We start from the raw sequence: 12,167 nt of genomic DNA, 5'->3' as shown, positions 1-12,167 counted from the left end.
TCCTATGCAAATATATTTTAGGAGCGCTATCACTTGGATATTTATAGGCTTACAAGAGCCCTATGTGTCACAGAAATTTTTTGCTGATGCCAGCTACACAGAGAGCATGGGAGCAGGAAGTTTTACCGCCTGCAGGATTATGACCGCGCAATTCTTATCAGACACTTTGTCTATATTTCTAAAAAGGTCATTGACCTGCACTAGAAGGGCCATGTAAATACGAGACGCTATATGATAAACATCGCTGAGCACACGTGACTAACGGGCACCTTCCTAGCGAGTTTTGTTCCTGATTGCCCATGTATGATGGTCCTTACTATGGCATGCGTGTATGGTGATAATATGCTTTGTTATCCGCGGGGTGGGGGGGTTGATATTATTCATTTTGCTCTTCGTTACCGCCCCATGCCCTCTGTTACGGGAATCGGTCAGTAAGGCGGGCGGATAAAACCCTAATGAACTAGAACAATGGAATTGTCTCGGCGGCCTTAACTTCATGACATGTCTTCCGTCCACGGCTTACAAAAGAGCGCACGGAAAAGACGACCTTATTGTTCACGCTTTTCATCTGTACACACGATTAGAAATATATTTCAATAGTAGGGCATGGTTAATGAAATTCATGATCTCGAATTAACGAGAAAGGACACACCTTCATCAATTTAAATATATTGACCGGCAACTTTTCCTAGCTTGTTGCCTGAGCAGGCACGAAGTAGATCTCTGAAAGTCGCAGGATCGTACTAACCTATATTGCTAAATGCAGAAAATTGCGTTTCTAGTTTTGCCATTCACTCATTCGTTGTGCAAGAGTCTTCATCGTCGATGTCACCGATTTTAAATTCTCGCTAAAGCGCGCCTCGGCTGTCTATACCGCTTCGCTTTCACGACAGTCGTTTTCAAACGACAGATAGCGATTTGTTTCTTGCCTCCCGTATTTTACTTTGCACCCTCGAGGATCGAAAGCCTGGCTCACACAAGGTTGCCACCATCGACGGGCAAACGCGAGCTTACAGTGAAATTTTAGAGCAAGCGCAATTCCACCTAGGAGTCTTCCGTAACGCCGCAGTAATTGGATCATTTGAGACGCCCTCTTTCGGTTGTGAAAATCACCAATACATTGAGAAGTAAACCAACCCAGTTTTTGGTAACCTTTGGCAAAACTAGTACTGTAAACACGAATACGCCTATATGGGAGTAAAATTGGGGTAAGCTGTCCTCCAGCGCACTCCAGTGCACTGCCTTTTATAAAATGGAGTGCGCTTTCCAGTGTACTGCCTTTGCACTTCAGTGCACTCCACTGTACTCCAGTGGCACTCCAGTGGCCCCCCAGTGCACTCCAAAGGCAGTGCAATCCAGTGCACTGTCTTTTATAAAATGGAGTGCGCTGGAGGACAGATTACTCTCTTTTTACTCCTTTCTGCTTAGATTGCACCTACCAGCTAAATCACAGGGAAGTGTAGCAGAGCGCAGCAGGTAGACACGCGTACACTCTAAACATAAATACACCTATATGAGAGTAAAAAGTTAGTATGCGGTCGTCTATTGCACGCCCTGTTAGTACACTAGAACACAACTTACTCTTTTTTTTACTCCTTTTCGTTTAGAGTGTAGGGACACGACATGGAAATTTTGGGGAACAGAGTTGCTATAGGTGGGTGGCGCTGGAGAGGTCTGACTGGGGATAATTGGCAGAGGTTTTTGTCTTGCAGTGGACGCAAGCTGGCTTGTGATGATGATACTAATAGTGTCCGTAGTTTAATTCAAACCAATTGCGTCAGTCCTTGTGCATCAGCTACGTCGCTGTTGTCGGAAGTCATGGTTCAAGGTTCAGTTAATAAACTATCGTTCATCTGGAACTAAACGCACCTCGTAATAAATTTACGACCCCCCGACTCTTAGTGCAAATTACGCAGGACTTGTGGAATTTGCTGTTAAAAAAAACCACATGTGAAGTAAAGACAGTTATATGCTTGTAAACCTTCCCTTACCCACTTTTCTTTTTTTCTTAACCCGATCAGTTTTCATTGGACCTTAATCTGTCAATGTAACCATGTTTGTTTCTTTCTAACATAAATTTGTTGCTTAAGAGTGATTATAGGTTATAGGTGATTATAACTAACTAACTAGCCAATAGTTCCTTTCTCATTTTCTTATTATATATTGTCTGTATTGTATGTATAACTGTCGTGTTACTTTCTTCATCATTCTGTATACACAAGAGATTGTGCTAATGTATTTTAATCTATGACCTATCTTTGTATAAAACCGCACATGCTGTAACCTCTGTGATATTCATAAAATAAATAGTTAATCAGGCAAGTAAATCGTTTAGTTAGGCGATCAAGCAATCAATAACGGACTATGGTGAAACACGGGAGCCTGTCATCCGTTTTTGTCATCACTTAATCCACTTTTAACCGAAACTTTGGAAATGGACGCAGCAGTTTATTTATGAAATGACAACTTGTTTCGAAAGGCGTCTTTGAAGGGACAAGGAAAATTGGCAGTGGTTTAGCGCTGCTTAAACCTAGAGGAATGCGAAAGCAACGAGGAGAGAGAGAAAGGCGACGGAGAGGGCGCGGCAGCGGCGGCGGCCCCGGCATGCTAGGTATGCGCCGCTACTGCGCATGCGCAACTGGCGAGTGCGGCGGCGGCACCTCTGAGTCACCCGCGCAGCGACGGCGGTGGCGCGCCAGCTGTGCGCCGTGTGACCTCACTGCTCCTCGCGCATGCGCAGTATGGCCTTTCCTCGGCTCTGCAAAATGGCAAGGCGACTCGCGTAGTGTTGCTTTCACAACAATAAATACTCAAAGGCGCAAAGGCAAATAAGTTAAGCAATAACAGTCGCAGACTCACAGTTTCCGTCTAGCGCTGTTCGCGAAAGGTGCATCATCGGCTGTCGCTGTAATTAGCCTAGAGTCCGGGTAACGCATACAAGTTGTTTTCCCTCTGTAACGGCCTAGTGCACATGGTATAGGCCTCTTAAGGAGGCAGCTCACGGTTATGCAGGAAAACCGCGAGATGGCGCCACCTGCTCGTTTGACGGCATCTACGTAAATCTGTCTTTTCCGCAGCACACAGCTGTACGGTGGCGAAGCGTACTCGCGCTGAAATGGAGGCGAGAAGCAGTTGCCAGCTGTTGTTAGCACTTGAGCAACTATCTGCTTTTGTGAAGCTTTACAGGCTGTTTGTCTATTCTGAGAAGTACATGGAAGTGTTACAGAGATGGTGCTTGTGAACAATGCTCTTAAGACAAAGGTGGGTTTCGGCGCATGTGATTAGATGTGCGCTAGAATTGAATATAACTTGCGGTTCTTTCGTGATTGTGTTGAAATAGAATTGAACAATGTCCAAGCAGCGAAGCTTATCGGTAAAGCATGTCAAAATTCTTCTGGGTTAACATTTGAAATGGTGACGTAATCGCAGATTAGAATCGCACGATGTGTGGGTTTCTCCTTACAGCATTGTGTTGTGCGGAGAAGTTTGGTGAGACGCCATCTCTCGTGAGATTTCAGTTTCCGTCGCCTTCGCCTACGCACTGCCGTGCCTCGATCTGTTTTCTTCATTCGAGCAAGCTTTCCTGCTTTGGAGATGTATCGCCACGGCTGATGGCGTCATCATGCGGTCTGTGCTGTGCTCTGTGCTGCGAAAAAGCATGAACATTGTTCCAGCCTTATTCTTGATTACATCACCAATTAGAAAGCTAGCACAAAAGATTTCGCCTGACTTACCTGCAAGTTTCACTCATTTCATTCCTGTACGCTTGTCGAACTTTGACACTTCTTTACTTGCCATTTAATATCTTCAATATTTGGTTTGTACTGGTGTACCCTCGCACTTGTACGAAATGAAAACGCTCCCACGTTTCTGCTATTCGTGAAAAATGCGTTGTGTTGAAGCGGCGCCAATGAATTGAAACGCTCTGCCATTGATTTGCCCAGGACCCTGAAACGCAACGGACGTTGGAGATGCGGCATCGGCTTGAGGAAGACGACCTCTACCGGCAGTTTGCCAAAAAGCGCGCGGAAGAGGAGCATCATATCACGCACCAAATCCAGGTTTGATATATTTGACCAACTGTTAGCCAAGCTTGAAATTACTGATTTCCTGCTACCTACTGGCTCTCCTTGTTACTATAGTTTGTAATACAGCTGTACGCGTCCCGAACGAACACCCACTACTGTGTCTAACTCGAACTTAGTATTGTCGGAGCACGAATTTTCTTTTATATGCGCTGCAGATGTTACAAAGCTGCATAGTATAGTTAATCACAATAACGCACAATACTATGTATTGTATTCTGGTGCTATAATTCCCGAGCACTACAAATGCGGAATACTACTCGTGAGGTCTTCCGCAAGAAATTTTTAAGTGTCTGGGTGGGCATAGAACGCTGCTGCAGAAATTAACGCGCAAAGAAAGAGTTGACAGCACTAAGCAAGTATTGAAAACAGCGCAACAAAAACGAAACTGCGCGGCAAAAGGCACACAACAAAAATGCGGTTACCATTAGAAAGCAGTAATGAATATTACTAGGTATTGCAAAACAGTCAATATAGAAGAGAACGTGTCTTTCACCTGCAAGCTGTATACGTTGAGGAATTAAGGAATACAAGGAATACGTTGAGGAATACAACGAAAAAGCTAACTTCTTCAAAAGGCCCGCATGTCTCTATGCGTGCCCGCTTATAACGAAATTATCGGTACAACGAACCGCTTTTCTCATTATAACGGGTTTACGCACTGTGTTGACTCTCGCAGGAAGAGTGGGAGAAGGAGCTCGAGCGGCTCACGTACCGGTACCAGCAGGAGATGCGTCGCAAGAAGCAGCGGCTCATCACCAGCGAGGAGGAGCGCATGCTCACCGTGCGCCACCAGAAGGAGAAAGAGGACCTCGAGAAGAACATGACCATCAAGCTGGACCGCAAGAAGGAGTCGCTGACGCGCAAGCTGCTCGAGCAGGAGCGCGCCGCCACCGCCGACCTGGTGGAGAAGCACAGCGAAGAGATGCTCAACCTCATCAACGAGAAGAGGGACGAGCTCATACGGGTGCGTCTTTTTATTGCGTTAGCAATACTACTCCAGGTGTCGCCTCGTCGCGTAGCCCCGGTCGCTAGGGACGGATGACCTTCAACAGCCGCTGCGCCGACCAGGTGGCGCGCCGTTGCTTCAGCCGCGCTCCGCCGGCGGCGCGCCGCGCGGCAGCGGCGCAGCTGCCGCACCACGCCGCGCGTATAAATGCGCGCTTGCCTTGGCGTGAATGCTTTGTTATGCAGTCCTCTAAGGAGAAGTGGCAGCGATAGGAAGAAGCGAAGAATTCAAGTATTTGTGCTAAGCGACATATTATTCGCCGTGCTAAGGATGCAGCTTGGCGACAACGTTCTATCTTGCAGAGTGGTTCCACGTCATCGGGCTAACGCAATTTACCCGGTTTAACCAGAGCTAAACAAACCACTGCCACTTTTTCCCCTTCGTTCCTTTTTAGTGTGCTAGCAATAGAGGTACCACTCAGCCGCATGGGCGTTGTCTGTGTGGGTTCCTCTATGTGAGCAGTTTACGATGACGTCACAAGGTCACATGACCTATCTGGCCAACCTGCCACTTGTGTTGCTTCTCTGGCGATTTTAGTGCACTAGCACTGGAGCTCCCACTCGCCGATTTCGCCAATGTTTGTCGGATCCCTCTGCGACCTTGAAGAGCTGGATGCCACCCACCTGGCTGGCAGGTGGGCCAGCTAGGTCGGTGACCTTATGACGTCATCACAAGCTGCCCACCTTGGTCAGTGACACTTCAATTAATGATGTCGCGAGAGGTTGCTTAGGGTCCCCAAGGCTTACTGGTGGCAGCAGCTGCCATCGGAGGGCAGTGGCGCATCGCTTAACCACAGCACTACTGCGCCAGGAATGGTATGAGGACTCCCAGGGATCTATGAATAAGAAGGTGAGAGTGACCACTGAGAAACTGAAAATCGAAACGCTAGTGCACCTAGTTTGCATCTGGTCTAACCATGCTAAATCATCCGTCATTTTTTTCCTTTTCTTCCCTTTAACAGCAACAGGAATTCATCACAGAACTGTGTATTTGGCAAAGGTTGTGCAGAAAAGAGGAGGAAATCAATTCACCAACTTCATCTGAATGCCCCTAATGGCGTTGTCTATTGGACCTGGTTGAGCAAGGGTAGCTGGTGTTCCTGGCGAACCGAAGCTCTCCAGGTTTACGTACAGCTAGGCAGCTGAAGCTGCTAAGAGGAATCCAAGCAAAGTAGAAAGTGGTAGTGTCCAGCGAGGGTCATTGGAATATCAGGGTTCATATCTTGCGTAGGCGGTGAACCTGCTTGATGGAAGGTATAGCTGCATAGAGAGTAGGTAGTTGGCGCCGTATGTATACGTGTAGTGGAGCTCACAACTTTGAAACCATAGCAGCATCTCTCCTCCCTGCTGTAGTGGCCTGAATGTTTTGACTTCGCTGCCAGCAGATGAGCACATGCGGCACACCTCTGTAATGAAATCCAGAGAAAGGGCAATGCATACAATGGGGTGAGAGATGGTGGGGTCACAAAAAGAGGAAATTCGCTGGAATAACGTGGCTGTGGCTAGCGCAAAATGAGAATAATGGCAAGTCATTGGGACGGACCTTCGTCCTGCAGTCGAATCAACTTGGCCTACAGTGATAATGACTTTAATCGTGGCGCTTGGTCTCCATTCTACCTCAGAGAGAAGGCGAGGAGTTTACCAACGAAGACCTCAGTCCATACCCAAGCCATCCACCTCCACCGACGCCGGCATCCATCTCAAAGACCGACATCTACACGGATCCCGAAGTGTTCTCGGAACTCGATCAGATCGCGATAAACGTAAGTGGCACATGTTAGCATGTTTACTTTGGTCTGTGCAATGCCTCACCTTTATTTTTTTTTATTCGAACGCGGTTTACATACCATTTGAAAGGGGAAGAAGTCCTGCAGTTTGTGTCACAGCACATTCAATTCGTACAGCCTGTAAACTGTATTAGGGTCTCTGCCAGAACTCAGTGAGTTAGTTTAGCGAAAGGCTGCACATTTGTTAAGCTCATTATACGAATTGGAGTGTTGCTTCTTTTATTTGCAGGTGGCGCAAGCAGATCAGCAAACGTTCACGGATCTGGTGCGGCAGTTAATATGCAGTTGTGTAACAGACGTCGAGAAGGCAAGGTAAGGCTACCACCGGCCGGCAACTTTTGAGTAACAGTTAAATCATAGCACTTGCAGACATGGCAGACTAAGGTACGTGGTACGGAAAGCTGTGGTGCAGTTCTGTTCAGGCTAGTCTGCAAGACCAACGAGGAAACAAGTATGCAACATGATGAAAGCAAAGAACAAAGGGGTGGAACTTGAAGAGGGAACCTCAACCAGTAAATATGAACTTAAATTTCACATAATTTAAAGTTAAACCTTAGTCGAAGTCATTGCCTTGGTAATTTATTTTTATGTGCGTTAATTCGGCATTGCTTGTTTTGACAATGCCAGTGAGCTGTTAGCTATAGCTCAGCACAAAGCTACCGCTAACATTACCAGGAATTCGGGACAGTGCCCAACCAGTTCCGCTAAGGCTAGCAGCCTATAGAAATGTGTTCTGCAGCCACACAGTCATTCTCTGTTTCTTGCGTCACGAACGATGCCAACGTGCTATTCTTGCAAGTTAAAAGCCATGTGCCGTGTCGTGGCCAGCCAAGGGAACTAAAAGTACTTGTCCCGTATTCCTGGTAATGACGCGCGAGTTTGGCGGACAAAAGTGTGTCCTATGTTTATGATAAAACTGCAATGACTGTTGGCTGCAACACTGCACAGTACGTCGCTGGAGTAGGAGGTGCACGTGTCGAGAAAAATTAGTGGGAATTAAGCACCGCAGAAAGGGACAATGTACGGGACCAACTTACAACTCTTTGGTAGTTTAGAATTATATCGAAGGATGTAGGAATGCTTAGCTGGTGGCGTTTACATCACAGGCTGGCCACTGTCATAGCAGTTCAAAGGAGATGGCAGTGGAAGATGGCTATTTTGGCTTGGACCTGGTGCCTTCGCAATCAGAACCGCAATTTTATGCGAAGCATATTACTAGAGCTACACTACAGCCCGTCGAGCGCGGCGGTGGAGCTACCATTGACCTTTAGCGTGACCACGTGACACCACGTGACAACATGACGTCACAGCAGAGGAGAGATGGGCTGCCGGCTCGCGCGGTCGGCCGCAGCGGTGGAGGCTCCACATCAGAGGCACGGCGGCTGACCACGTGACAACATGACGTCACAGCAGAGGAGAGATGGGCTGCCAGCTCGCACGGTCGGCCGCGACGGTGGAGGCTCCACATCAGAGGCGCTGCAGCTTACCACGTGACGCTACAGCAGCGGTATAAAGCTGAGCTTACCTCGCTCTCCGGGCACTTACGAGGCGGCCAGGTGTTGGGATGCCGCCTAGAAGCAGGGCTGATTTGAACGAGAAGCGAAAGCTTCAGCGTGCCACAGAGACCGATGAAGAGCGGGATGAACGTCTGGCTAAGCGGCGTGCTCAATATGCGTCTCGGCGACAACGATCTACAACAACTGAAGAACAAAGCGAGGAACTTGTCAGCAGTGCTTCCACTGCAATCCTTGCTACACTTCTAGTGGTTGTATTAAAATGACCAAGTATTCAACCAAGGAAAGCCATGTATTACCAAGCCTAGCCATCAATATGCTTCGCATCTGACTAGGCTTAACCTTAGCTAAGCCTCAGCCAATTTTTTGACAAGACGGCTTGGATGCTCTTCACGCTGCGCTTTTCGTGTATTGGTAGTAATGGCACAAAAAACAAAAAACGAGTAATCAAAGTAGCACCCTGATTTGTGTAAACTTTCTTTTTGGAGCGTGCACGTGTTGTTACAAAGGAAAGATCGCTTCAGTGTTATGAAGTTGGTAGCCCAACGGCTGCAGTACTGCAGACTTGTCTGCAAGTTGGAAGTGCATTCTACTATGCACCTGCATTTGGTACAGCTGAAAGCTCTGCAAGCAGCTGTCTAAGCTGGCTCAGAAGGGAACAGGTCCTGTGACACAGGGCAGTAATATGCTTTACGAAGTAGGTAGAATGTAGGATTTTTCGCCGTGAATGGTTAGGCGACGGCAAAGTCGTTTTCGTCCTAGGAACATGGGCGACTCGCAAAGTAAGTTAGCTCATTGACTGAAACGCGGTAAAAAGGCCAAGCAGCCCGATTACTTCCAGGCATATGTGTGTTCTGTTTCCACGATAAGATGTTGAGGCAAATGTTGATTTCCGTGTTGATTTCAACCAGGACCATATTCCGGTGGATCACAGTCAAGAACCTCAACACGATGCACTTTGACGAGAACGTCATCGCGGACACACCCATGGGCATCCTCAGGGGGATCAAGCACGGCACCGAGAGCTACCACGTGCTCTTCAAGAGACTCTGCAGGTGAGCAAAGCCACAGTCTAACGTAGTGGGCACTCTAAAGCGCTGCAGGTGCACACTGTGCCTCTCAAAGCATTCTCTGTGCAGGAATGCGTCCCTCGGATACAGATATGTGTACCGTATTAACACCAACAGATATGCTAGCCGTATTAACACCAACGGGTACGCTTACCGTATTATGGCCAACAGATGCACGTACCATATTCACACCACAGTGAGCACTGGACTTTGGCAAAGAAATGAATCTCTCGCCATCCAGGGTGCATAGCTTTAGGTTTAATCGATCACTGTGCAATTTGACAGTGGGAATTAAGGTCCATATCTCTTCCAGGCTGTCTGCAAGGGCAGGGATGAAAGAGTATTTTTGCTGATGATTCGTTCAGAAACTTTTTTTTAACAAGGACTGTTATGACTGCGAAAATAGGATGAGGGCAAGAGGCAAAGGAATGAAAACAGCGGTGGCTGTGATGCATAAGTTTGTTTCTTTGCTTTTTGACATCGTCCTATTCATGCAGCCTTAACTATTCTTGAAATGAACTAACTAAACCGCGAGAACCTATACCAAGGAAAGCTTTTGACTGCATGCATATTTCTGGTTTCTGATTCTTTCGCTCCATTTTTGTGTTTCCAGCTATGCTGGCCTTCATTGTGTAGTGATCAAGGGTTACTCCAAGAGTGCTGGCTACCAGCCTGGCGTCCGGTTTGAAGACAACAGGTTCCGCAATTCCTGGAATGCAGTGTACGTTGCTGGAGCCTGGCGGTTTGTTCAGTGCAACTGGGGTGCAAGGCACCTCGTCAATGCCAAGGAGGTTCCCAAGCCCGGAAGCAAAGGCAAGTCCGACTCCTTGCGCTACGAGTACGATGACCACTACTTCCTCACGGATGCCCGGGAGTTCATCTACGAGTTCTTCCCACTCCAGCCCGAGTGGCAGCTCCTGAAGAGGCCCATCTCGCTGCGCGAGTTTGAAGAGCTTCCATTCGTCCGATCGCTGTTCTTCCGCTACGGCCTGTACTTCCCAGATGCCGACACCAAAGCCACCCTGTACACTGACAGCACGGGCGCCGCGACGGTCCGCATTGGCATGCCCGAGGACATGTCGCACAGCCTCATCTTCCACTACAACCTCAAGTTCTACGACAGTGACCGCGATTCTTTCGACGGCGTGAGCCTCAAGCGATTCGTTATGCAAAGCATGGTCGGAAACGTGGTCGCCTTCCGAGTCCATGCGCCATGCTCGGGTGCCCTTCTGCTTGACGTCTTTGCCAATGCTGTCACGCCGAGGGAGTACCTCACAGGTGAGCCGATGAAGTTCAAGAGCGTCTGCAAGTTCAAGATTGTCTGCGAAGACCTGCAGACGGTCATGGTTCCCCTCCCAGACTGCGCCTCCGGCGAGTGGGGTCCAATGAAAGCGACGCGTCTCTTTGGGCTCGTTCCTGAATCGCACGAAGACGCCCTCATCTTCTCCTCACGGGAGCTGGAAGTTCGTTTTCGCATGACCCGACCCTTGACCGACTTCATGGCAACGCTTCACAAGAACGGCGTTGAGGAGAAGAAGCTGTCCAAATTTGTCTCGCACACCGTCCACGACGACCTGGTCACATTCTTCCTGGCTTTCCCAGATGACGGCCAGTATGGCATGGACATCTACACGCGGGAAATGAATGGCGAGATCGAGACGGGCGAGAAGCACCTGTTGACCCACTCGTGCAAGTATCTCATCAACGTCTCCAAGTGAAGCTCTACTAAAGGTGGTGCAGCAGCTCTTTTGACCACCTGCAGCTACAGGTCACTTGTGGCACTGCAACAAAGCTACCATTGCCAAGGTCTAGAGGTGTCCAGTTTTGGTCGCAGCACGTGCGAGGTTTTGCTGTACTTCCAAGGAGACTTGTGTACGTTCCATGTCCATCTGCTGAAACACCTGCCTCCTTGCCCCCAGATCTTCCAGTTTTTGTGCACAAGAAGTTCGGCGCTTAGCGGCTTCAGACTAATATGGTTTCTGCAAAGGAACCTCTTCAATGTGCATTCCATTGGGAGCTGCACAGCTCCACCGCCATGTTCATAACGTGATTTTTTCCTTTTCTCACATTTTTATATGTGACCTCTTACAAAACTTTCTGATACATGTGCTGAAATTCTACTATAGGTGACCACTTCTGCAGGTCGTGTTCTGCTGCTACTTATTTAAACTTAACAGAGTGCCTATAATTTGTAAAAACTTTACTTCCAAGCGTTTACATCAAGCGGCCTCACTGTTTTCACATATATATATGCTCTTGTTTAGGCCATTGCAATTCAGACACCTTTCTTCCCCTTCGTGCCTTATGACATGCTGAAATTTGATTTGCGCAGACCAAAATGTTAGCATCTGCTCCACCTCTGTGGCAGTGGGTTGCATTGAATGATACATATTTTGTGCTCTAAAGTTTGCGTTTCATATTTATATGTTGTACTAACTCTTGATTCCCACAGCGTAAGTTAATAAAGTTTAATATATTTTTACAATGCATCCGCAGTTTTTGTGCTCACAAGATATGCACATTCCACTTTATAGTGCAGTATATGTCCAGATATAGGTCTCTTCGATTTGGCTGCATGCACTGCACTAATTCCATGAGGCACTGCAGTGGTGCCGCCCGCATGCAGCGTCAGTTCAAGCACAGCTTGTCACTGGCTGCTTCCAAAACGAATGCTCAAGTGCAGGCCTGGTTGACTGTTAGCCT

General features: G+C 47.9%; 1 protein-coding gene across 1 annotated transcript in view; it reads left to right on the top strand.

The window, feature by feature from the left end:
* The window catches only part of Hil (peptidase hillarin), a 91,438-nt gene extending 79,487 nt beyond the window's left edge, over positions 1-11,951 (top strand). The window contains exons 2-7 of the mRNA XM_089547443.1: positions 3,945-4,061; positions 4,765-5,052; positions 6,716-6,856; positions 7,110-7,192; positions 9,306-9,449; positions 10,078-11,951. Of these exons, the coding sequence (XP_089403569.1) occupies positions 3,945-4,061; positions 4,765-5,052; positions 6,716-6,856; positions 7,110-7,192; positions 9,306-9,449; positions 10,078-11,182 (1,878 nt within the window). The 3' untranslated portion in view covers positions 11,183-11,951. The remainder of the gene's footprint in view (positions 1-3,944; positions 4,062-4,764; positions 5,053-6,715; positions 6,857-7,109; positions 7,193-9,305; positions 9,450-10,077) is intronic.
* Positions 11,952-12,167: the final 216 nt, after the last annotated feature.

Source organism: Amblyomma mixtum, chromosome 1 (assembly GCF_055824585.1).
Source record: "Amblyomma mixtum isolate Tamu chromosome 1, ASM5582458v1, whole genome shotgun sequence".
Lineage (NCBI taxonomy): Eukaryota > Metazoa > Arthropoda > Arachnida > Ixodida > Ixodidae > Amblyomma > Amblyomma mixtum.
The sequence above is the reverse complement of the archived record's forward strand: the minus strand, read 5'-3'. Positions and strand labels throughout refer to the sequence as shown.